A 22,932-nucleotide genomic window follows, 5' to 3' on the forward strand; every position below is an offset into this window, starting at 1 on the left:
CGTTACTCCAACTTTCGTGGGTATGTATGTGTGTACGTGTAAGGTCACAGGATTACCCACAGGTCGGTCATATATGAGTTCTGAGCTCTCCACTTGAGGGAAATAGCTGTCGATCACGAGTCCAACACGTTATCCAAGACAATGGAGACACTCAAAGTGAGGATCGGGGATACGCAGCCCACGCGCTGTCACGACAGTTACAATAATAAAATTAATTGATTCTTTGAGTACTACAATAACTCGTTACATTATACTCTATTTTTTTACCATAATAATAGGAAAATCACGAGGGAATTACTGTAAAATCAGAAATTAATGACTGGAGACTTGCTGCTTGGTCCTGCCATCTGTTGGGTTTCTGGTGTACTTCAAGTGTAAACATAAAGTGACAAGTTTCAGTGGGAAGAACCAGAAAAATTGGATTCGTCGAAATTATACATTTCAGATAACGTAAGTGTTTATATAGCATACTAGTCTACATTATACTTGTTAGAGTGAGTAGGTTTCTATTCGAGAAACATGGGAAGACTTGATTACAATATGAAATTGGAAAATCATAAGATTAAGTGACATCCGTAGTAACCATGTCCATACCCAAGTTGATCACAGTAAATGTAATTGTCATTACTGTTGGCGTTTTGAATTGATGTATTATAATTGATCACATTTATTTTCTAATGCATTATTGTGTAGGTGTGCATGTCAAAAAAAGAATACCAAAAATAGATTATAAAATAGTGTTAGAAATTAAGTTAATTGTGTAATTTGGCAAAGAATCAATATACATGAAGTGCAGATAATATTAATAATCATATAATGACAAGAACACATTAGAAATTAATTAAGTTTATTTGGCAGAGAATCAGTATACATGAAGTGCAGATAATAATCATATAATGACAAGAACACATAGTTCGAAATAACAATTACAGTTGCCGAGGATAACACAAAAAAGGGTATTTGTTCAGTTGTGTACATGGATGCAATATAGCGTTAGAAAATTAAATATTAATCTTGTAAATTGTAATACATGAATGTAATATGCGATTTTCTTGGCAGAAATAAAAATAAACACCTTGCTACAAGCAAATATACTAATGAATGAAGTCGTTAGTATAGGATTTGTCAAATGTCTGCCCAGTCCAGTTGAGGCCTGGTGTACACCCTTGGTACTTCCGCCAGTACTTCTCGAGATATATATTCTTGAAGGAATGCTATGGTAGCTAGGTCAACATGAAAATGAAATTCCTTATATTTGAGCTGAAGGAGTTCTCATGGGATGCAAAAAGTCGCTATGAGTATAATGCAATTTGAATTATCCATCTAGCTGTCCTAGTTCTCGAGATATTGCATTTTGAATGGAATTAAATCGGGCCTATTTTTTCCCAGAAAATCGGGCCGAAACGTGCGGTCTGACTAATCGCCGATCAAACGTAAACAATGACGGTTTTTACTGACAGGCACAATTTTATATAAAAATTTAATATATGGTTGCATTATTTGACCTATTTTCTATAAGATGTGTGATTTCCATGTAATTTGATCATAGAATTACGTTTCTATCCTTTGCAAAATTACCCACCACAGCTACGAATACCGTCAAATTACATTAAAATCACACATTTTAAAGAAAATAGTTTGAATAATTCAACTATATGCAAGCTATTACACTAATAGCACAATAGTAACAAACTTAATTAATAGTGTAGTTTGATCCATACCACCAGTGATCATAGCGGGCAGGACGAATCGTAGCTGTGGTCCGTAATATTACGGAGGATAAAAACGTAACTTCTCTTTGATCAAATTACATGAAAATCACACATTTTAAAGAAAATAGTTCAAATAATTCAACTATAAGTCTATTACACTAATAACATAATAGTAAGAAACTTAATAGAGTGAAGTTTGATAAGATAGCGGGATGGATGTTGATGTTGTTATCCGATAATCCGACCCGATAGAATAAAAAAACTAATTAATACCACCGATTTCTCAGTTCTACCGTATTACGCTGCCTTTATTTTGGTATAAGAATAATCCGCGAGACATGTAGTTTTCGTTACTTTTGGTTAGTTGCCCGCACTCTGAATTTATTTAGCTCATTTTTTACGCTGAAACATAAACCAATTTTCGATTTACTGCTGAATGCAAGCCGCCATGTTTATCTTATGTTTTTATGTACCGACATGTAACTGATGATGTAATTGTTTGAAATTTACTACGATCGTAGTAAATACACTCGTATAACATTTGTATGAATGAAATATCCGGCGGTATGTAAATTTGGCCGTTTGCATGGCGTGCGCATAAAATGACGCGCTGTTGGGCTCCTCATCGACGGTGGCGCCTCTGGTGGTGTTTGACCTACCTAGCTATGGAGCTGAAATCCATGCATTCCTTCAAGTTATGAAAAACCTATATACCCTGCAATCAGAAAGAGTGATTGAACAGGCTGCCAACATCCGTGATGACAATGATCTGGATGACCTTAAGTTACGGGTACCAATTTACTAAATACACATTACTCATTAGGTTAGACGAATTTATCATCCTTTCATTTCTTTGACGTCGGCATTTATCATAACAAACATGGCGTACCATTCGTCCAGCGTGACTTTGTTACACACGAAATCTGTTTTAGTAACTTTTTTGTTTTTTATTTCTGCCAAGAAAATTGCATATTACGTTGATGCATTATAATTTACAAAATTAACGATTAATGACTAAATCTCCTATTTTAAATTCTATTTTATGTGCTATTTTGTGTTGTTGCTTTTTCATCTCTTGATTTACCTAGTTGTATCTTGTGGGAGGAGAACTATGCTCGTAGTGACCCACTGTTGTGTCTTTCCACATCCAATTTATTCTTAAAGTCATGTATAGTTTTAGTGCTCACTGTTTCCTCTATCAATTTGTTCCAGATATCTATTACTCTGTGTGGAAAGCTATTCTTTTTCAGATCTCTTCTGTAACTATCTTTCTTAAGTTTCTTCTTGTGTCCTCTTGTAGCTTTTCTGTCCCATTTTTGTAGGTCATCCGCATCAAGAATTTCCATCCCTTTCATAATTCTGTAAATGGTTATCAAATCACATCTTTCTCTTCTTTGTTCTAGGGTTGTTAAATTTAGTTTTCCAGTTTTGTTCGTATGTCAAATTGCAAAGTGTTGGTGCCATCTTTGTCATTGCTCTTTGAATTCTTCCTAGTTTCTTTGATTTTTTTTAGTACTAGGTGTCCATAGAGATGCTGCATATTCTAATTTTGGTCTTATCAGTGTAACTACTATTTTCTTTACCCTTTCCTCGTCCATGTGGTCAAAGGCCACTTTCATTGATTATAATAAGTCAAAAGTTTCTCCGACTAATTTGTTGACATGTTTGTCTGGTGTCATGTCATTAGAGATAACTCCTAGGTCCCTTTCTGAGTTTACTTTTTGTACTTCCTTTGTACCAATTTTATATTGACCTGAGATTCTATTTTTGCTTTTTCCAAATTCCATTATACTGCCTTTCGTAATGTTAAAATTCACTTCACTCTTTTGACTCCATTTCCAGACTTTGTCTAGGTCTTCTTGAAAAGATTTGCAAATTTCCTCTGTACTTATTCTCTTTGATAGTTTTGCATCATCTGCAAAGAAGTTCATATAACATTCCACTCCTTCATTCATGTCATTTATATAAGTAGCAAACATTATCAGAGTCAATACAGAGCCTTGGGAGACTCTGCTTATCATATCTTCCGAATTTGAGTTCTTGTTTCTAACTACCACCCTCATTTTTCTTCCTTTCAAGAAATCTTTCATCCATTCCAATAATTTTCCTTGTATTTCACCTATTGTTTCAATTTTTCTCAGTAACTTTTTGTGTGGTATTTTGTCAAAAGCCTTTTGTAAGTCCAAGAAAGCATAATCTGCCCATCCGTCTCTTGTATTCTAATATTCTTGAGTAAATGCATATTAAGTTTGTGGTACGTGATCTTCCACTTCTAAATCCAAATTGTTTAGGGTTTAGTATATTATTCTCTTCCAAGTGTTTAATCCATTTATTTTTAATAACTTTTTCGCATATTTTTGTAATTGTGCTTGTAAGGGATACCGGTCTATAATTTGTTGGATTTTCTTTGTCTCCTCCTTCATAGGTACAATATTTGCATTTTTCCAATCCTTCTTTGAGTGAGAAGTCAATTATCTTGTGTATTTTGTCTGTAAGTTCATCTATACATTCTTTCAATATCCATTTCGCTATTCCATCGGGCCCATATGATTTCTGACATCAAGGTTCTTTATTTGGTCCCTTATTTCTGTGAAAGCAGCTGTTAACCCCTTCCATACGGTGCCGCCTACGTAGGTGTCATGAGGAGCAAGTGGATTCGCAACGCTGCCATATCGGCGTCTTGATTATATTTATTGTAGTCGCCCCTGTGTTTTTACATTCTCTCAAATGTGCCCTGAATCCCATTCTCTGTGGTTTTCAAAATTTGGGGGTGAAAGAGAGAACGATCGATATAAGCGGTGACTATATTTTATGATGCGAGTATTATTACAACACGTCGTACGGCTGGCATTGGCTGCTGCCCACGAGATTTAAGTCCCGTACTGAAGTGGTTAAGATGATGAGAGCAGTTAAGGCACCTGGGTTGGATGGATGCCATGCAGAATGTCTGAAGAAAGGAGGTACAGTTATGGTGGACTGGCTGGTGAGGTTATTTGATGTTTGTTTAAGAGAGGGTAGAGTGCCAGAGGACTGAAGGAGTGCCTGTATAGTTCCGCTTTACAAGGAAAAAGGGGACAAGAGTGAGTGTAGTAGTTTCAGAGGGATCAGCTTGTTGAGTGTAGTTGGGAAGGCTTATGGGAGGGTCTTGATTGAGAGGATTAGGAGAGGAACAGAGGGAGTAATTGGTGAGGAACAGTGTGGGTTGTGTGGATCAGATTTTTGTGTTAAGACAGATATTTGAGAAAGCTGTAGGAAAAAGTAAGGATGTTTTTTTGGCTTTTATGGATCTGGAAAAGGCTTACAACAGGGTAGACAGGAAAGTACTGTAGAAGGTACTGCAGATATATGGGATAGGAGGAAAGATGTTAAGAGCAGTCAAGATTTTTTACGAGAGTAGTAGAGCTTGTGTTAGGATTAGAAATGAAGAGAGTGAATGGTTTGAGGTAAATGTGGGACTTCGTCAGGGATGTGTTATGTCACCCTGGATGTTCATTCTATACATGAATGGGGTGGTGCTAGAGGTAAATGCAAGGGTAGTGGGTCAGGGGTTGGAGATGGTTAAAGAAAATGGAGAAAATTGGGAAATAAGCCAGTTGTTGTTTGCTGACGACACTGTGCTTGTACCAGGATCAAAGGAGGAATTGAGGAAGTTAGTGACAGAGTTTGAGAAGTTGTGTGAAAGAAGGAAGTTGAAGATAAATGTGGGCAAAAGTAAGGTGATGAGATATACAAGGGGAGAGAGTGACAGCAGGCTGGAAGTGAGTATTAAGGGTGAGAGACTGGAGGAAGTGGATAGTTTTAGATACTTGGGTGTAAATGTGGCAGGAAAGGGAGGAGTGGGGGTGGAGGTAGAATGTAGATTGAGAGAAGTGAGTAAATGCCTTGGTGGATTAAAAAGTGTAATGAGAAATAGACATCTGGGAATGGATGCTAAGAGGAGGTTATGGGACAGAAGCACAGAACATGAGAGAGGAAGAGAGAAGGAGTTTGAATGTGTTTGAGATGAAATGTCTGAGAAGTATGATAGGGGTTACTAGGCTAGATAGAGTGAGAAATGAGGAGGTGAGGAGGAGAATGTGGGTGGAAAGGGAGTTGGGAGATAGGGTTGATGAAAGAGTATTAGGATGGTTTGGATACATTGAAAGAATGAATGAAGAAAGATTAGTAAAAGAAGTGTGGAGGGCGGAGGTGGAAAGAGTGAATATGAGGGGGTGTCCTAGGATGAGATGGATGGATAGGGTAAAAGGGGCATTACAAAAGAGAGGAATGTCTGTTGAGGGAGGACGGGAGAGGGCAGAAGATAGGGGGTGAATGGAGAAAGGTTGTGTATGGATGATGTTGTGATGCATGAGGGGGAGTGGGTGGGGGATGGGAGGGTGAGAAGGTATGTATGAGAAAAAAATTGATGCAGCCCAAAGGGATTTCTCCTCGTCTTCTTTTCTGCATGAGGGGACGGAGAGGGGAGCTCGCCGAATTTATGAAGTGGCCTTGCTGTGGATGTGCTGTGTCTTGCGACACTGCTTCTGACCCAGGGCAGTGGACAGAATGCAAGGATGACCCTTCATCCAGGAGGTGCCAAGATAAGAGGGAGGGAGGAGGGTAGAGGGGAGTGGAATATGTAGGGAATGGAATGGGTGGGAGTGGTTTCTTTGCCTTTTTCTTTTTGGCTACCCCCATGTAAGGGGGAAAAAGCCTTTGGTATATGTATGTAGGTATTTCTTTCTGTGTCACCATTATTTCTTTCATTTTAGGGGATTCTTCTTGCTGTCCTTCATCCCAAATTTGTGAGCTTTCAATTGTGAATACAGACCTAAAATACTCGGTCATTATTTCAGCCATTTCTACATCGTCTGTACATTCTTTTTTTCCTTCACGCAGTTTTACTATTTCATGTTTACCTTTTAGTTTGTCATTTACATATCTGTAAAATAGTTTAGGTTGGTCTTTGCATTTGTCTATTATATATTTTTCATAGTTTCTTTTTTCCTCTCTACATATATCAACATATTCATTTCTCAGTTTGATGTATGTTTGCCATTTGGTCACTTTTTTGTCTTTTTTCCATCTTTTCCAAGCTTTGTCTCTTCTATCTTTAGCATCACTACACTTTATGTTATACCAACACTTTATGTGAACCCTTTTTTGTTTCTTCCTAGGTGCGTATTTATCTTTTCCCTCCTTGTGTTTTTCCTTAAATATATTCCATTTCTCTTCCATCTTTGTTTCATTATTTGAACATTTTTCCCAGTTAGTGTTTTGAATTTTTTTTTTCTAAGTTTTACAAAGTCAGTTTTGTTGTACATTAATATTCCTTCTCAGTGTTTCTCATTTCTTTTCACGTCATTTTGTTCCTTGAGTTCGAACTCTATTATTATGTGGTCACTCTTCCCCATTGGTGTCTTGTAATTAATTTTGTCCACAATTTCAGGCTCAGAAGTGAATATCAAGTCTTGTCTCGATGGTTCTTCATTGTTTCTATAGTGTTTTCCTTGACCCATTGAGTCAATGTATAATCAATGGTCAAATCCAGTAGAATGTTGCCCCAGAGTTCCTCTCCACCTTTTATTGTCAGTTCTTCCCAACTTATTTCCTTTGCCTTATAGTTACCCATAATTACTGTTTTCTCTAGTCAGTATCTCAGATAATTCATTCTTTGTGTCTTCCAGTAATTTTGAGTGATTGCTATCAGACCAAGCCTTTGTTTTGGGGGGCACATTTACTACTATAAAATTTCTGCTTTTCATACTGCTAATTTCAACTTTGTGATCATTTCCACATTTTCTTTACTTTCTGTTGTCTTTATCACAATTAAGCACTTTCTAGTCAATAACATGACTCCTCCCCCCTGCTTGTCCATTCTATTCTTCGACCAATGGTTGTATAATCCTTGTCCCACCATACTTGATTGTATAGAACCTTTCAGTTTTGTCTCCACAATTCCCATTATGTCTGGTTTCTCTATTAACAGATAGTCATTTATTTCATTTATTCCAGAAATAATGCTGTCCATGTTTGTGTATGCCACTTTTCATTTTTTCTTTTCTTCTCTTTTCTGGTTTATGTTTCCATTTTTCTGGTGTACCATTATAAAAAAAAAAATGATTTTTTTCAGTCTCCGATCTCTTGTTTTTTTCAATAGCTTCATTTCTTAGTACCATATCTTTCTCTATTTCTTCATTGTTTATTTCTTTTCTTATCCACATGTTGTTGTAATTTTCACTGTTTGCTAGATAGTATCTCTTCAGCAGTCATTTGAGTCATTAGTTTAATTTTCATTGGCCTATATTTTTTTCTTTAGAGTATGCACCCATTCTATGCACGTCAATTTCCTTCTCAAATTCTTGACCCGCATCCTGAACCGTTCGCTTTTAGTATTTCCTTTGCAGTTTCTTTCTCTTCTTTTTCTCTTTGGTATTTGTTTACATTATGGAGAAAAGTGAGAGATAACCCAGCTGTTGTTTGCTGACAATACTGTGCTTGTAGCAGGATCAGAGGATGGATTGAGGAAGTTAGTGACAGAATTTGGGAAGGTGTGTGAAAGAAGGAAGTTGAAGATAAATGTGGGTAAAAGTAAGATGATGAGATGTACAAGGGGAGAGAGTGGCAGCAGGCTGGAAGTGAGTATTAAGGGAGAGAGACTGGAGGAAGTGGATAGTTTTAGATACTTGGGTGCAAATGTGGCAGGAAAGGGAGGAGTGGAGGTAGAATGTAGATTGAGAGAAGCGAGTAAATGCCTTGAAGGATTAAAAAATGTAATGAGAAATAGACATCTGGGAATGGATGCTAAGAGGAGATTGTATGAAGGAGTGATTGTGCCAACAGCACTATACGGGACAGAAACACAGAACATAAGAGAGGAAGAGAGAAGGAGTTTGAATGTGTTTGAGATGAAATGTCTGAGAAGTATGATAGGGGTTACTAGGCTAGATAGAGTGAGAAATGAGGTGAGGAGGAGAATGTGGGTGGAAAGGGAGCTGGGAGATAGGGTTGATGAAAGATTATTGGGATGGTTTGGACACATGGAAAGAATGAATGAAGAAAGATTAGTAAAAGAGATATGGAAGGCAGAGGTGGAAGGAATGAACATGAGGGGGCGTCCTAGGATGAGATGGATGGATAGGGTAAAAGGGGCATTACAAAAGAGATGAATGTCTGTCGAGGAAGGATGGGAGAGGACAGAAGATAGGGGTGAAGGGTTGTGTATGGATGATGTTGTGATGCATAAGGTGGAGTGGGTGAGGGAGAATGTATGAGAAATAAATTGATGCAGCCCGAAGGGATTTCTCCCTATCTTCTCCTTTTCTGCATGAGGGGATGGAGAGGGCTGGTCGCCGAATTAATGAAGTGGCCTTGCTGTGGATGTGCTGTCTTGCGACACTGCTTTTGACCCAGGGCAGTGGACAAGATGCAATGATGATCCATCATCCAGGAGGTGTCAAAATAAGAGGGTGGAGAGGGGTGGAATATGTAGGGGATGGAATAGGTGGGAGTGGTTTCTATGCCTTTTTCTTTTGGCTGCCTCCCATGTAAGGGGAAAAAGCCTTTGGTATATGTATGTTTTTCTTTGATACCATAAACCACAATGCACTCTTTTTATCCTCTGTGTCTCTCACCCAGTTTACCTTTTCTTTGATTACCTTAATTACTGTTTCCTTTGCATTCTCTTCTACTTGTACTATTTCTTTGAAAGAGGTTTTTTTATTTTTGCATTCAAGTTTACACTGATTTTTTATTTCAATAAGGTCTGTCTCTTTGATTGATTCTCCCATCTTTTTGGTCACTGCTTGTAATTGTTCTTTGACCTCTTTCTTTAGTTCTTTGTTTTTGTTTCTGTCCTCATTTTCCTTTCATTTTCTCTTTTAATCATACAGTAGTTCACTTTTTAGATCGTTTAATTCTCTGATTATTTCATCATTGGTTCTGAGTAAGTTTGACATCTCTAATTGCAAAGCTCTATGGTCTAATTTTAAATAAATTAATTCATCTACCAAGATGTTGGTGTCTTCATTCCTTAGTGCCCTGCTAATCCTAGTATCTCTTTCTGTGTCCATAATTATTTCTATTGCTCCCCTTTCCCCCTGAAATCCCGAAAAAAACTATTGTCATACCTATGACTCATCTTCGGAGTGACGTTTGTACCCGTCCTCTTAGGGATTACCCCAGTGGTGACTCCATTCTACTTATGTCTAATCCTCTCTTTGTTGGTTCATTGATTCTTTTTTCTTCTTTACTTTCCTCCATTTTGTGCTAAAAATATACTGCATGTGTTCCCTAACTCTTTGATGTATAGCTTGAAATGTACAAAGGATTACAAAGGCGGAACATGCCGACAGGAGACCTTTTGATCCATATCTAGGTCGGATGGGAAAAAAAAATCATATTAATAAAATAATAAATAAAAACTATAATAATGTAAATAACAAATAAAATACATAAATAAATGCATAGGTATAGTTAGATAATAAACAAACAGGTAAATAGTAAATAATAAACAAACAGGTAAATAGTAAACAATAATAAATTGACATAACTAATAATAAATGAAAATCAGACAGACAAATGATAACAAAACAAAAACAAATAATATAAGATAAATTATAATCATTACAGCATCTTACTTAGGTATTTATCTAAATGATTCTTAAAGCTTCGAACTGAACTACATTGCACTACCTGTGCAGGAAGTTTATTCCATTCATTAACTACACGGTTGGCAAAGTTGTTTCTACCTACTTCCAAATTGTATCCTATTTGAGATGTAATCATCTATATTATACACAGGTTTTTGCTGTGCAATCAAGATTTCATATGGGAGAGTTTTGTGCTCCCCAAAAATAATAAAATAGAGTGTTTCTCTTGTAGCTGTGTTAATTTGGTTGTTGAGGGTACATTTAACACAAGGAATCCAAGTGCCCCAAGTTATACCATGAGGACTTATCATACCTCTAAGACATGTAATAAATTTCTTATTTAACCTCTCTACAACTCCATTGCTCTGAGGATGATTCATTAAAATGTTGACATTTTGAATCTTAAATAATCTACATAATTCTTCCAAGATTTTGTAATTAAATTCAGTTCCATTATCTGAAACTAAGATCTTAGGTGTAGTGAAATTACAGATTGTCTTATCATATATTACTGAAGCAGTTGTTTCAGCTTTCTTATTTGGAATGGGTTGTAAAATACAACATATTGAAAGATAATAGTAACAAATATATTTATACACATTTTCAGACATAGGTAACTCCAATTTATCTATGTGAACACTTTCCCAAGGTTTCTGTGGAATGGGATATGATAACATAGGAGCAGGTTTAGGTGTACTCGTATTTCCTTTCACCTTAGTACATTTCAAACAATTTTCTATATAGAAATATCTTCATACCTGGCCAAAAGTATTTAAGTTGAGTTTGTCTATAAGTTTTATATTTTCCTGGAAGTGAACTACAATCACTATCATGAAGTAACTTCATTACCTCTTGTACAAGAGTTTGTGGTATTACCAACTGATTCACTGGGCCCCTAGAAATATCTTTCCCACTTACAACTGTTTTTCTTTACAAAAGTCTATTAGTCGAATGAAATTCCTCCATCTTATACTCTTGGTAGTTTTGGAGGATTTCCTCTTGGGTTCATCAAATACTGGGCTATTGATTCCCAAGTCTTATCATTTCTCTGTTCCATTATTGTTTCCTCATCTAAGGTTACTAGCTCATCTATACTACAGACAAAATTGATCAACCCTGTCATTGGTTGGCTAATATTTCTAGATAGTGCATCTGCTGCAACATTCTACCTGGAATATATTCAAACCTAACCTCATAACATTGAAGTATAGCAAACCACCTGGCTAGTCTGCCCCTAAGGTTCTTATGCTTAAATAAGTTCTGAATAGCTGTATGATCAGTCCACACTCTGATTGGATATCCCAGTATCATATCTCTAAAACTTTCTAATGAATATATCACTGCTAAGGTTTCTCTTTCTGTTATAGAGTAGTTTCTCTCTGCACTATTACAAAGTCTAGATGTGTAAGCTATCAGTTTCAAAGTTCCATTTCTCTCTTGCATCAGTATGCCTCCTAACCCTATGTCAGATGCATCAGTACAAAGAATGAACTCTTTATCATAGTCTGGAAATATTAAAATTGGAAAACTAGCAAGTTTATCTTTCAACTTGTCAAAACCTTGCTGTTGTGCAGGTCCCCAAATGAACTTTGAATCTTTCCTCAACAAAGAACTTAGTGGATTAGCTATGTCAGCATATCCTTGGATAAATTTTCTATAATATCCTGTCAATCCCAAGAACCTTTTTCCACATTGTTTGGAACTGGATAATTCTTTACTGCTTCAACCTTTGAATTTACTCTACTGAGTCCATGCCTGTGTATTTTATGTCCCAAATAAATAACACTGTCCTGCAAAAACTTACATTTTTCAAGTTTCACTTTCAATCCTGCTTCAACTAGTCTTGAGAATACCAAATCTAATTTCTTAAAGTGCTCAGTCACTGTTTGGGAAACTATTAAAATATCATCTAGAAATACACTGGCAGTGTTTCCTAACAACCCATCTAGAACTGTATTCATTAATCTCATATAAGTTAATGGACTATTACATAACCCAAATGGCATTTGTTTGAACTCTTTATGCAACTTGATCTGCCAAAAAGCAGACTTGATATCTATGATGATAAAATACCTATTCTTGGGGTTCTCAAATTAATAAGAATTTCTCCAATTACCAGTAATGGTAATCGATCAGGTATGGTCTGCTTATTCAATTCCCTATAATCAATAACGGGACTCATGGTACCATCTGATTTTGGCACCAGAATCTGAGGAAAGTTCCACTCACTTTTACTATGTTCAATAATATCCTGCGATAACATTTCAGTGATCAATTTATCTATAATGGCTAGTTTGGAATGTGGTAATCTGTAGGCAGGTGTATAGATAGGTTGAGTCCCTGGTTTTAATTTGATCTGATGTTTTAAAACAGTTGTTTTGCCCAAGGTGTCCCCTGGCAAAGCAATTACTTTATTGCGCTTCAAGAGCAAAACAACTAAGCTTTCATCTAACTCAGGACAACTAGTAGGTTCCAGTTGATTCTTATATTTCTTTCCCAATTCTGTTTCTTCCTGAACTGAGCAGATTGTTGAAATTGGTAATTCCACTTTAGTACTCTCATTTAAAATCTTAATAGGTTTTGTACAAACTTGAAAACGTCTTGTTTGTGTACCTTAAGACTATGTCTTTATTCAAAGTACTAATGATAAATATTTCTACCATAGTCTTGTTTGGTTAATCTCGGAATCCAATTTCAAACCTTTTAATCTAATTGATTCTGGGATGGTTAGGATTTCAGAGTCAACAATGACCCCTTTCAACTGCACTCTACCCTGTTAATTGCTCTGGAGTGTAATGATGTTGATTTTATTATGCCACCTTCCACAATTAGCAAAGCTTCATTTGAAATTAATGAATTAGTAATTTCTGGGATTTCTTGAGCATCTGAGTTGGGTTCACTATGTGAGACTTTATTTTCTGTTGCGCTGGACCTCTCTGCCCCACCATCTAAAATATGATTATCTTTCGTATCTATTTCTAGAGATTCTTTGATTATTGTTACTGGATCTAAGGTTGATTTAAAAATGGGATTAACTGTAATTTCACTAAGATCCCTAACTATGGTCTCTTTTCTCAAAGTTGCAAATCTTATCAATAAATCTCTTAGGAAAATAGACTTTTCTACAACTATCACTGAAATGTGCAAATGCTCATATAAGATTACCTCTAATTCAACCTTACATAATGTTTTAACTGACTATCAGTTACTCCTTGCAATGAGTAATGGACTGGTTCCAAGATTTTCACTCCTGATTTCAATTGGTTTAAACTCTACTAGTTATAACATTAACTGCAGGTCCTGTATCAATAGATATTTGAATAGGTTTATCGAACACTTTACCCACAATGAGGGGTCCTACAGAAGTCCTTCCAATTGTTATATTCAGTTTACAACTATCTTTGACATTGCAGTTTTATTTCACCCTTCTATCACTTTTGTCCCTAACACAATACTGTCTATGTGTATTTCTATGGGTAGCTCTGTAGTGTTGTTTTATTTTTTGTCTATTTTTTTTTCTATTGTTTCTGGATGAATACGAAAATTTTGTTTTCTGCACTTCTGTATTTTATGTCCAATCCTCTGATGATACAAACAGAAAGGTGGGTTTCTACAATGATATTCATTATGACCCTCATATTTGTAATTTCTACAAGTAGTTTCTTAATAACACTCTTGTGCTTTATGCTTCCAGGTATTACAATTGTAACATTCAATTCTAGCATTCCTTGATGTGGTTCTAACTCTATATTCAGGTCCTCTATTTTTATAATCACTTCTGGAGTTTCTATTGTTGCATTCCCACTGTCATCACATATGGACTAATTGCTTTAGATTCACCATAACCTTGAAGAAGATAATCTACCTCCCCTTAATCTGTTGTATGCTTTTCTGCCATTATTTTGTCAAAGCTGTTTGTTAACAATGCAAAGGCCATTAATTTAGTTACCTGAGAAACTTTCATTTTGTCACTAGATCTTTCTATCCAATCTGAATCCTTCAACATAGAATTCATGTTTCTCTGAACATCATACTGTTTCATATTGTTAAGTTAGGCTTAAATCATTTGGTGCTGACCTGACCTTGCTTTTTCCATGGAGCATAGTTTCCCTAAATGTACTAGGTTTATTGCTTTCTTGAGCATTAAAAAGATAGTAGTATTTTTTATTCATAGAATAATAGTATATCTTTAATTTTATCATTTGTACCTTTCTTGTTCATCCTGCTAGATTTTTTTTCTTTTTTTTTAACTATTTGTGGTGAATTGATCATTCTACGTACAATAGCTTCATTAGAGTACAAGCCATACCTCTGCAAGACTAGTCTTCAGTATATTTACTGAGAACTGCATTAAATTTTAAAGGCCATATTATTGCCAATGGAAACTTAGGAAATTTTGTTATTCTTGTATGAACAATTTCTATGGAAGGAATGTGCTTGCACACAATAAGAACAAGTGGAGGTAACACTTGTACATGGAGTGGAATTGGGAGGAGGAAATCAAATAAGATAGAGATGAAAGAAAAGGGAAAAGTGTCGGAGGAAGTGGAACTGAAGGCTCAAAGAGTAGATATAAAGGAAGGAAACAAATATAAGCTAACCTATATCCTTATATTTTGGTTCTCTCTTTTAAAAGGAATGAGATTGGTTCCATCCTTCCCTAGCTTCTGATTATATGTTGGAACTAGATGAATTTTCAACATTGGTTGGGTTGGTGATGCTATACTGGAGATTGATCTGTACTGTATACTAAGGGCCTTTTCTCCCTTATAAGGTTGTTAGTCATATAGAAACACTCTCATGAGTTTTTTAATATAGAAAGAATTATGTTGCTTTGAAGATTACAATCCACTTATTTGTATACATTTTCCTCTTTTCAGATAGTAAAGATGAGTAGTAAGCAGAGACCCAGTATTCTGGACAAATCTTTAAGTCGGGGCCGAACTGAAGTGAGCGTCGCTGCCTTTGCACTTCTTTTCTCTGAATTGGTGCAGTACTCCCACAACAGAGTTAGCAGTGTCAATGAACTTCATAATAAGTAAGAAGATTTTTTTGCACTGCTGTTAGATGTGTCATGTAGATATTTTTTTGGTGTTAAAAAAATCATATACCTCATTCATAATGCGATCCCAGCTTTTGAGCATTACTGATAGGTCTACCATAGTCAAATATTGTAGTGCCATCACTCTGGACATATTTTACAGCAAATAAATGCTTTTTTTTTTTTTTTTTTTTTTTTTTTTTTTTTTTTTTTTTTTTTTTTTTTTTTTTTTTTTTTTTTTTTTTTTTTTTTTTTTTTTTTTTTTTTTTTTTTTTTTTCAAAAGATACCCCAAAAGTGTCAGAAATCTGCATGTATTCACAAGTGTTTCCATCGCTGAGGTATTGCTTTTCCAATGACAACCCTTTTGTCAGGATTAGCAGTACATATAGGCTTATCTCTAATTCTTTATCAGTACAAAGGTGCCTTGACTTATGAGTATAATTCATTCAGTGACCGAGCTCGTAACGCAATTTGTATGTATATCAAATAAATTTTCCTCATTAGAATTAATTGAAATGCCATTAATCAATTCCAGTGCCCAAAATGCCACCCCAGTATTATTCTTTTTATGTCTTTAAATAGAAAAAATATATAAAATAATATACCATAGCCACCATAAGTATGGATGTGATAATGCTGATGTCAATACTTATGCCACAAATTGGAGGCCCCTCACCTCAGTATCCCGAGCAAGCCAGATATTTTTTCGTATGCCTGGCAGGGAGACCAAGGTTGGCTGCCACCAAGGCATGCAGTGTTTCCAGGCTTGGTGCTGTTTGAGATTCAACTGGGGGAGGATTGTGTTTCTGGAGATCCGCACTTTGCCTTCGATTTTACGTAAATTCTCAGTGGTTTGGTGTCTTTTGCCGGCTATGGGTAGTGGATGTGAAATTGAATGTGACAAGATTGCTGCTATAGTGGCCCTGTTTAAGGCAGGGCATTCTGTGAAGGAATTCTTTGAAATACAGAAGTTATAGTGCATTCAGTGCAACACTGGTTGTTACATTTCAAGGATGGTGGGGGGGCATCACTACCTACCCCACATCAACGCTGTGACAGACCCAAGAAACTCACACCATGCACTTTCAGTGTTATTAAGTGTGTGATAGACAGGTCTCCTCATGAATTTGCTAAACAAATTCAGCAGGAAAACCCTAGGTTATTAGGTGGTGTGTCTCTTCACACAACGCAATGCTGCTTGCATGGAGACATCGGTGTGCAGCATTTTAACCCCTTCCATACGGTGCCGCATACGTAGGCGTCATGAGGAGCAAGTGGATACGCGAGGCTGCCATATTGGCGTCTTGATTATATTTATTTTAGTTGCCCCTCCGTAATGACATACTCTCTAAACTGTCTGTAATCACATTTTCTATGGTTATCAAAATTCATGGGTGAAAGAGAGAACGATCGATATAAGCGGTGACTATATTTTATGATGCGAGTATTATTACGACACGTCGTACGGCTGGCATCGGCTGCTACCCGCGAGATTTAAGGCCCGTACTGAAGAGGTTAAGGGGAGAAGGAATCCCCTCCTTACTAAAGTACAGAAGCATAAGTGAGTGAATTTCACAAAGAGGTATGGTGAATGGAGCATTGACCAGTGGAGGAAGGTACTTTGGAGTGATGAAAGTACCTTCACTGTGACCAGCAACCGACCTGGTTACATGTACTGCCGGCCTGACAGTGATCCTCTTCAGTCACAGTAAATCACCCCTACTGTGAAGCTCCCTGACTTGCTAATGGTATGGGGTTGTTTTACATACTATGGTGTGGGGCACCTTGCAGTGCTCCCTAAAAATGAGAAAATGAACCAGAACATTTATTTAGAGTTGTTGTGTGACTACCTTCCTGACTCGTTTGATAAGTGCGAGGCTGTTTTTTTTATGCAGGACGGTGCTCCCTGCCACACAGCTAAAAGTGTAACAAAGTGGTTGGAAAATTGTGAAGTAAAGTACTTTGAAGACTGGCCTGGCAACTCTCCAGACCTCAACCCTATTGAGAATCTCTGGAGTTTGATGAAAAAATGTCTGGAGAGGTATGACACCTCATCACTCCTGAAGTTGGAGACAGCAATGCACACAATCTGGGCAGAGTTCTCAGTGGAAAAGCTTAACAATCTCACTGATAGTGTCCCTAGAAGACTGAAGGAAGCCATCAAATGGAAGGGAAATGTCACCAAGTACTAAAGAAGTAAATGTTCAATAATAAGTTTTGTTGTACCATTTTTCTGACATCAATACAATTTTTTCCTTGTTGCTTTTTTGGGAAGGGTGTGGTGTCAATACTTATGGCAGCTATTGTAATAAAAGTGAGTGTAACATATAATAAAAGACAATGTAAAGAAATAAACTGGTTTTATAGTGTATTTATTTTGGATATTGGACAACTTGAGTTAACATTAGATATGTACTGGCAGAGATGGAGAGTGATGGAGAAGGTTAGAGGCATTTTGTTTTGTGCTGTTTCAGTCACTTTCATTCACTTACTTGCAACAGTGCTATACTTTATCCCAGAACTTAATTGCTACAATACAGTATCTTTTTTACTTTTGCTTAAGTTAATTTTCTTCACTGGTTTTTGTCCTTTTCACCATGTTTTCCTCATTTACACCTGCAGGCCATTTCAAGAAAAACCTGCCCAAGGAAGATTGTTTTCACTTCCCTTCCAGAATGTTTCAGAAATGAGTTAGGCTACTGTCGTTAACCACTTCACTCCGGGCCAAAATCTCGAGGGCAGCATTAGCTGCCAGACGTACGATGTTGTGTCATAATACTCGCATCATAAAAAATAGTTACCGCTTATATCGATCGTTCTCTCTTTCACCCGTGAATTTTGATAACTATAGAAAATGTGATGAAGCCAGTTTAGAGAGTATGTCAGTTACTCAGGGACAACTACAATAAATATAATCAAGACGCCGATATGGCAGCCTCGCATATCCACTTGCTCCTCATGCCGCTTACGTATGCAGCACCATATGGAAGAAGTTGAATAGCCCCGATGCACAACCAGTTGCAACTTTTTGTGGGTGCTTAGTTTCAATGAACTGTGAAAGTCTCTCTCATATTGCCAACATTTCCTTTATCTCACTTGTAGAGATAACATTCTTCTCTGGCTATTCCTCAGAATCAATTTCACCCAATACTTTCATATGCTGCTGTTCTAGTAGCTCCCTTAACTCCTCCATTGTCAGTTACTCAGAGTGTTCCTCAATGAGCTTGTTCATGTCTTTCATCCACCTCCAGGCCCAAGGTCTTTCAGATGGACATAATCTCCTCCACTTGCTTTTTGGGTTCAGGTAGGAATCCTTCAAAGTCTCATTCAGTCACAACCTCAGACCAAAGCTTCTTCCATGCAGAAGTCAAGATCCTTTTTGCAACACTGCCAGGCCATATCAGTAATTTAGAGGCATATCATGATGTTGTAGTGGTCTTTCCAGAACTCTTGAAGGGTGAGGTTTATGCTCTCTGTGACATCAAAACGTTTTGAAATTAGAAACCACCTGATTGTCCATGGGCTGCAGAATAGGGGTGGTGTTGGGTGGAAGGTAGAGAACCTTAATAAACTTGAACTTTTCAAGGATGTTGTCTTCCAGGTTCGGGGGGTGAGTAGGAACATTGTTGAGGACAAGAAGGGTTTGCATTGGTAGGTTATTTTCATGGAGATACTTAACAGAATGACCAAAGATCAGGCTTACCCATTCCACAAAGATCTGCCTGGTGGCCCATGCCTTTTGGTTTACCCTCAACATAACCTGCAGTTTTTCTTTTATAATCTTATGTGACTTAAAGGCTCTGGGGTTTTCTGAATGATGCACGAGCAGTGGGTTTATTTTGGAGTCGCCACACTGCATTGTCATACAGTGCAAGAGTCAACCTATCCTTCATGGGTTTGTGGCCTGGCATCTTCTTTTCCTCTGCCATTACGTAAGGCCTCCTCGGCATCTTCTTCCAGAAAAGCCCTGTCTCATCATAGTTGAAGACTTGCTGGGGGGGGTGTATCCTTTGGTTGTCATCATTTTGCCAAACATTTTACAGCAAGTCTTAGCTACCTTCGCATCTAAACTTGCTGCCTAACCTGGCCTGTTGACCGAGTGAATGCCAGTCCTTTTTCTACAATTGTTGAACCAGCCCCAACTGGCTTAAAAGCACTCTTCCAGTTCCTTGTCTTCTGAACTACCTTAGGTCTGCTGCAGCAAATCAACATAAATGGCTCTTGCCTTCTCAGACTATATTCTTCATCATGGTATCTCCTGCAAGCTGTTTCTCCATTAGTCACACCAACAGCAGATTTTCCATATTTTCATGAACGGAGGTCCAGAGCTTAGAAATTATGTTAATGCCCTTGGCTGGTGTTATAGCCTTTATCAACTCCTTTTGCTTTAGTATGGTACATATTGTAGAGGTACTATGCTCGTACTGCCTGGCCAAGTCCATTACTCGCACACCACACATTTTTCTGTAATTTTTCACTTTAATTCAATGGACATCATCCTCTTCTTCTCAGCACTGTTCTTTCCACTCACTTTCTTAGGACCCATGATTATAAAATGAAATTTGATAAAATAAATGAACAAGAAGCACAAAACATGAGCACAACTTATCATAGCTGCTTTCTCAGCAAGGTAAACAAGTGGACTGCATGTGTGGGCTGCATATGCTGGATTGGTGTTGTGTTGTGGTGTTTGCTGCACCAAGTGTCAGCAGCTCATACCTCAAATTTTAGACCATAATTCAAAGCAAATAATTGAATGAATGACAACTCGTATCTAGGAAATCTCATAAGTTGGGACACTCATATATCAAGGTACCACTGTATTCTATTTTCCTCTGTTTTCAAAAAATTATTTACAGTAACATATCAGTATCTTCTACTGCTTTATGTAAATCCTTTTTTATTTCTTCCTAGGCACATAATTATCTGTTCCCTCCTTGTATTTTTCCTTAAATATGTTCCATTTCTCTTCCATCTTTTTTCATTATTTGACAATTTTTCCCAGTTAGTGTTTTGAATTTTTTTTCTTCTAAATTTTACAAAGTCAGTTTTGTTATACATTAATCTTCTTTCTCTGTGTTTCTCATTTCTTCTCACTTCATTTTGTTCCTTTGAGTTCAGATTCTATTATTATGTGGTCACTCTTCCCCATAGGTGTCTTATAATTCATTTTGTCCACAATTTCAGGCTCAGAAGGGAATATCAAGTCTAGTCTTGATGGTTCTTCATTGTTTCAATCCAGTAGAATGTTGCCCCAGAGTTCCTTTCCACCTTTCATTGTCAATTCTTCCCAATTTATTTCCTTTGCCTTAAAGTCACCCATAATTACTATGTTTCCTTCATCTGTCAGTATCTCAGATAATTAATTTTTTGTGTCTTCCAGGAATTTTGAGTGATTGCTATCATACCGAGCATTTGTTTTGGGGGGCACATATACTACTATAAACTTTCTGCTTTTTTTATTGCTATTTTCAACTTTGTGATAATTTCCACATTTTCTTTACATTCTGTTGTCTTTATCACATTTAAGCCCTTTCTAGTCAATAACATGACTCCCCCTGGTTATCCATTCTATTCTTCGACCAATGGTTGTATAATCCTTGTCCCACCATACCTGATTTTATAGGACCTTTCAGTTTGTCTCCACAATTCTCTATTAACAGATAGTCATTTATTTCATTTATTCCAGAAATCATGCCGTCCATGTTTGTGTATGCCACTTTTACTTTTTCTTTTCTTCTCTTTTTTGATTTATGTTTCCATTTTTCTGATGTGCCATTTTTTTTAGTTTGTATATAAATATGTATATATATTGCCAAAAAGAGATAGGCTTATAAGAAATAAAAGTGCTAGGGTGCACCTTATGACTCAAAGTTATGTAATAATACAACTTTCAAAAAGACAATGAAAAATGAGCAAAATGCTTTAATCCGCCTGGGCCGATGGCCTCAAAATTCACAACCCCCCAAGGACCGCATTTATCATAAAAAAATAAACTTACAAATTACTCTGGAAAAAATTCTACTGTTAGTAGACATGACAATGCACCATCCTACAAGTTTTTATTGCTCTACTCACCATGGTTGTCTCAGAATAATATCTGATAGTTGGAGAAGATTGTGGTAGCGGCAACTCTCCGCCTCTCTGGCACGGGTGCAGCGTGGTGTTTTATCTTATACTTATATTATTTACTAATATCATACTTATTTTACACATATTACACTTATATTACACTTACATAACACTTATATTTATGTTTTTACGTGTTTTCACATGTTATACGTGTTTTCACTCATATTGGCTGATTATACAGTAGTTACATATGTTTTATCACTCATTATTCATGTGAGTTTTATACAACTATGAACATTCTTATCTTACACTTATATTATTTACTAATATCATACTTATTTTACACTTATATTACACACATATTACATTTATATTACACTTACATAACACTTATATTTGTTTTACGTGTTTTCACATGTTTTACGTGTTTTCACTCATATTGGCTGATTATAGTTACGTATGTTTTATCATTCATTATTCAATACGCACCCACATGTGAGTATTTATACAGCCATGAACATTCTTATCTTACACTTATATTATTTACTAATATCATACTTATTTTACACTTATATTACACTTACATAACACTTATATTTATGTTTGCAGTTTTCTTGTGTTCATGCTCACAGTACTACCATAGGCCTTACCTCACGACCAAATATGGCAGCGCTACCAATGCTGGCGCGGTTTTTATTAGCGCTCAAAGTAGCTGTCCCATTTAAGGACTGTCGGACGTTTGCGACACAGTCCTGTTTAAGGCCTGTCGGACTGGATGGGTTAACCCATTAAACTCTGATGACAAGATTCTTGTCATTTGGTCAAATAAAACAAAAAATCATAAAACACCAAAATGTTTGATCAAACACCAGAAAAATACGATGTCAGTCCTCGCGCAAACCGAGGACTGACGTCACATTTTTCTGGTGTTTGATCAAACATTTTGGTGTTTTATGATTTTTTGTTTTATTTGACCAAATGACAAGAATCTTGTCATCGGAGTTTAATGGGTTAATGACTGCCATTTATTTTAGATTATTTGTTTATTTATTATTTTTATGTTTAATATTATTTGATTAATTATTATTTATTATTTATCTGTCCATTTATTATTATTTACTATTTACCTGCTTGGTTATTTATTTAACTTTACCTATTTATTTATTTTATGTATTATTCTTATCATTATTTTTATTCATTTATCATTATAATTTTTTGCATCTGACCTAGTTATGGACCAAAAGTTCTCCTGTGGGTATACTCCTCCCTTGTAGTCCTTTGATATATATATATATATATATATATATATATATATACTTCATTAATCTTTTGATGTCTGCATTGAACTAATATTTATTCAAACTGGTATAAGGCATTGTTATTCACCAAAAGAAAACTAATGTAGAAATTACCATTAAATTACATGTCCTTGGTTTTTGATATGGAAGGGGACAAGAGCTTGTTTTAAGAATGTAC

General features: G+C 36.3%; 1 protein-coding gene across 2 annotated transcripts in view; it reads left to right on the top strand.

Moving 5' to 3' along the window:
• The first annotated feature begins 294 nt into the window (after positions 1-294).
• Trs31 (trafficking protein particle complex subunit 31) overlaps positions 295-22,932 on the top strand; it is a 31,666-nt gene continuing 9,028 nt past the window's right edge. For both annotated transcript variants that reach the window (XM_076210112.1, XM_076210113.1), the window contains exons 1-2: positions 295-450; positions 15,223-15,380. In XM_076210112.1, coding sequence (XP_076066227.1) covers positions 15,232-15,380 — 149 coding nt within the window. In that variant the 5' untranslated portion in view covers positions 295-450; positions 15,223-15,231. The remainder of the gene's footprint in view (positions 451-15,222; positions 15,381-22,932) is intronic.

The sequence above is a fragment of the Oratosquilla oratoria genome, chromosome 27 (genome assembly GCF_046742065.1).
Source record: "Oratosquilla oratoria isolate Oo_2021 chromosome 27, ASM4674206v1, whole genome shotgun sequence".
NCBI classification, from domain to species: Eukaryota; Metazoa; Arthropoda; class Malacostraca; order Stomatopoda; family Squillidae; genus Oratosquilla; species Oratosquilla oratoria.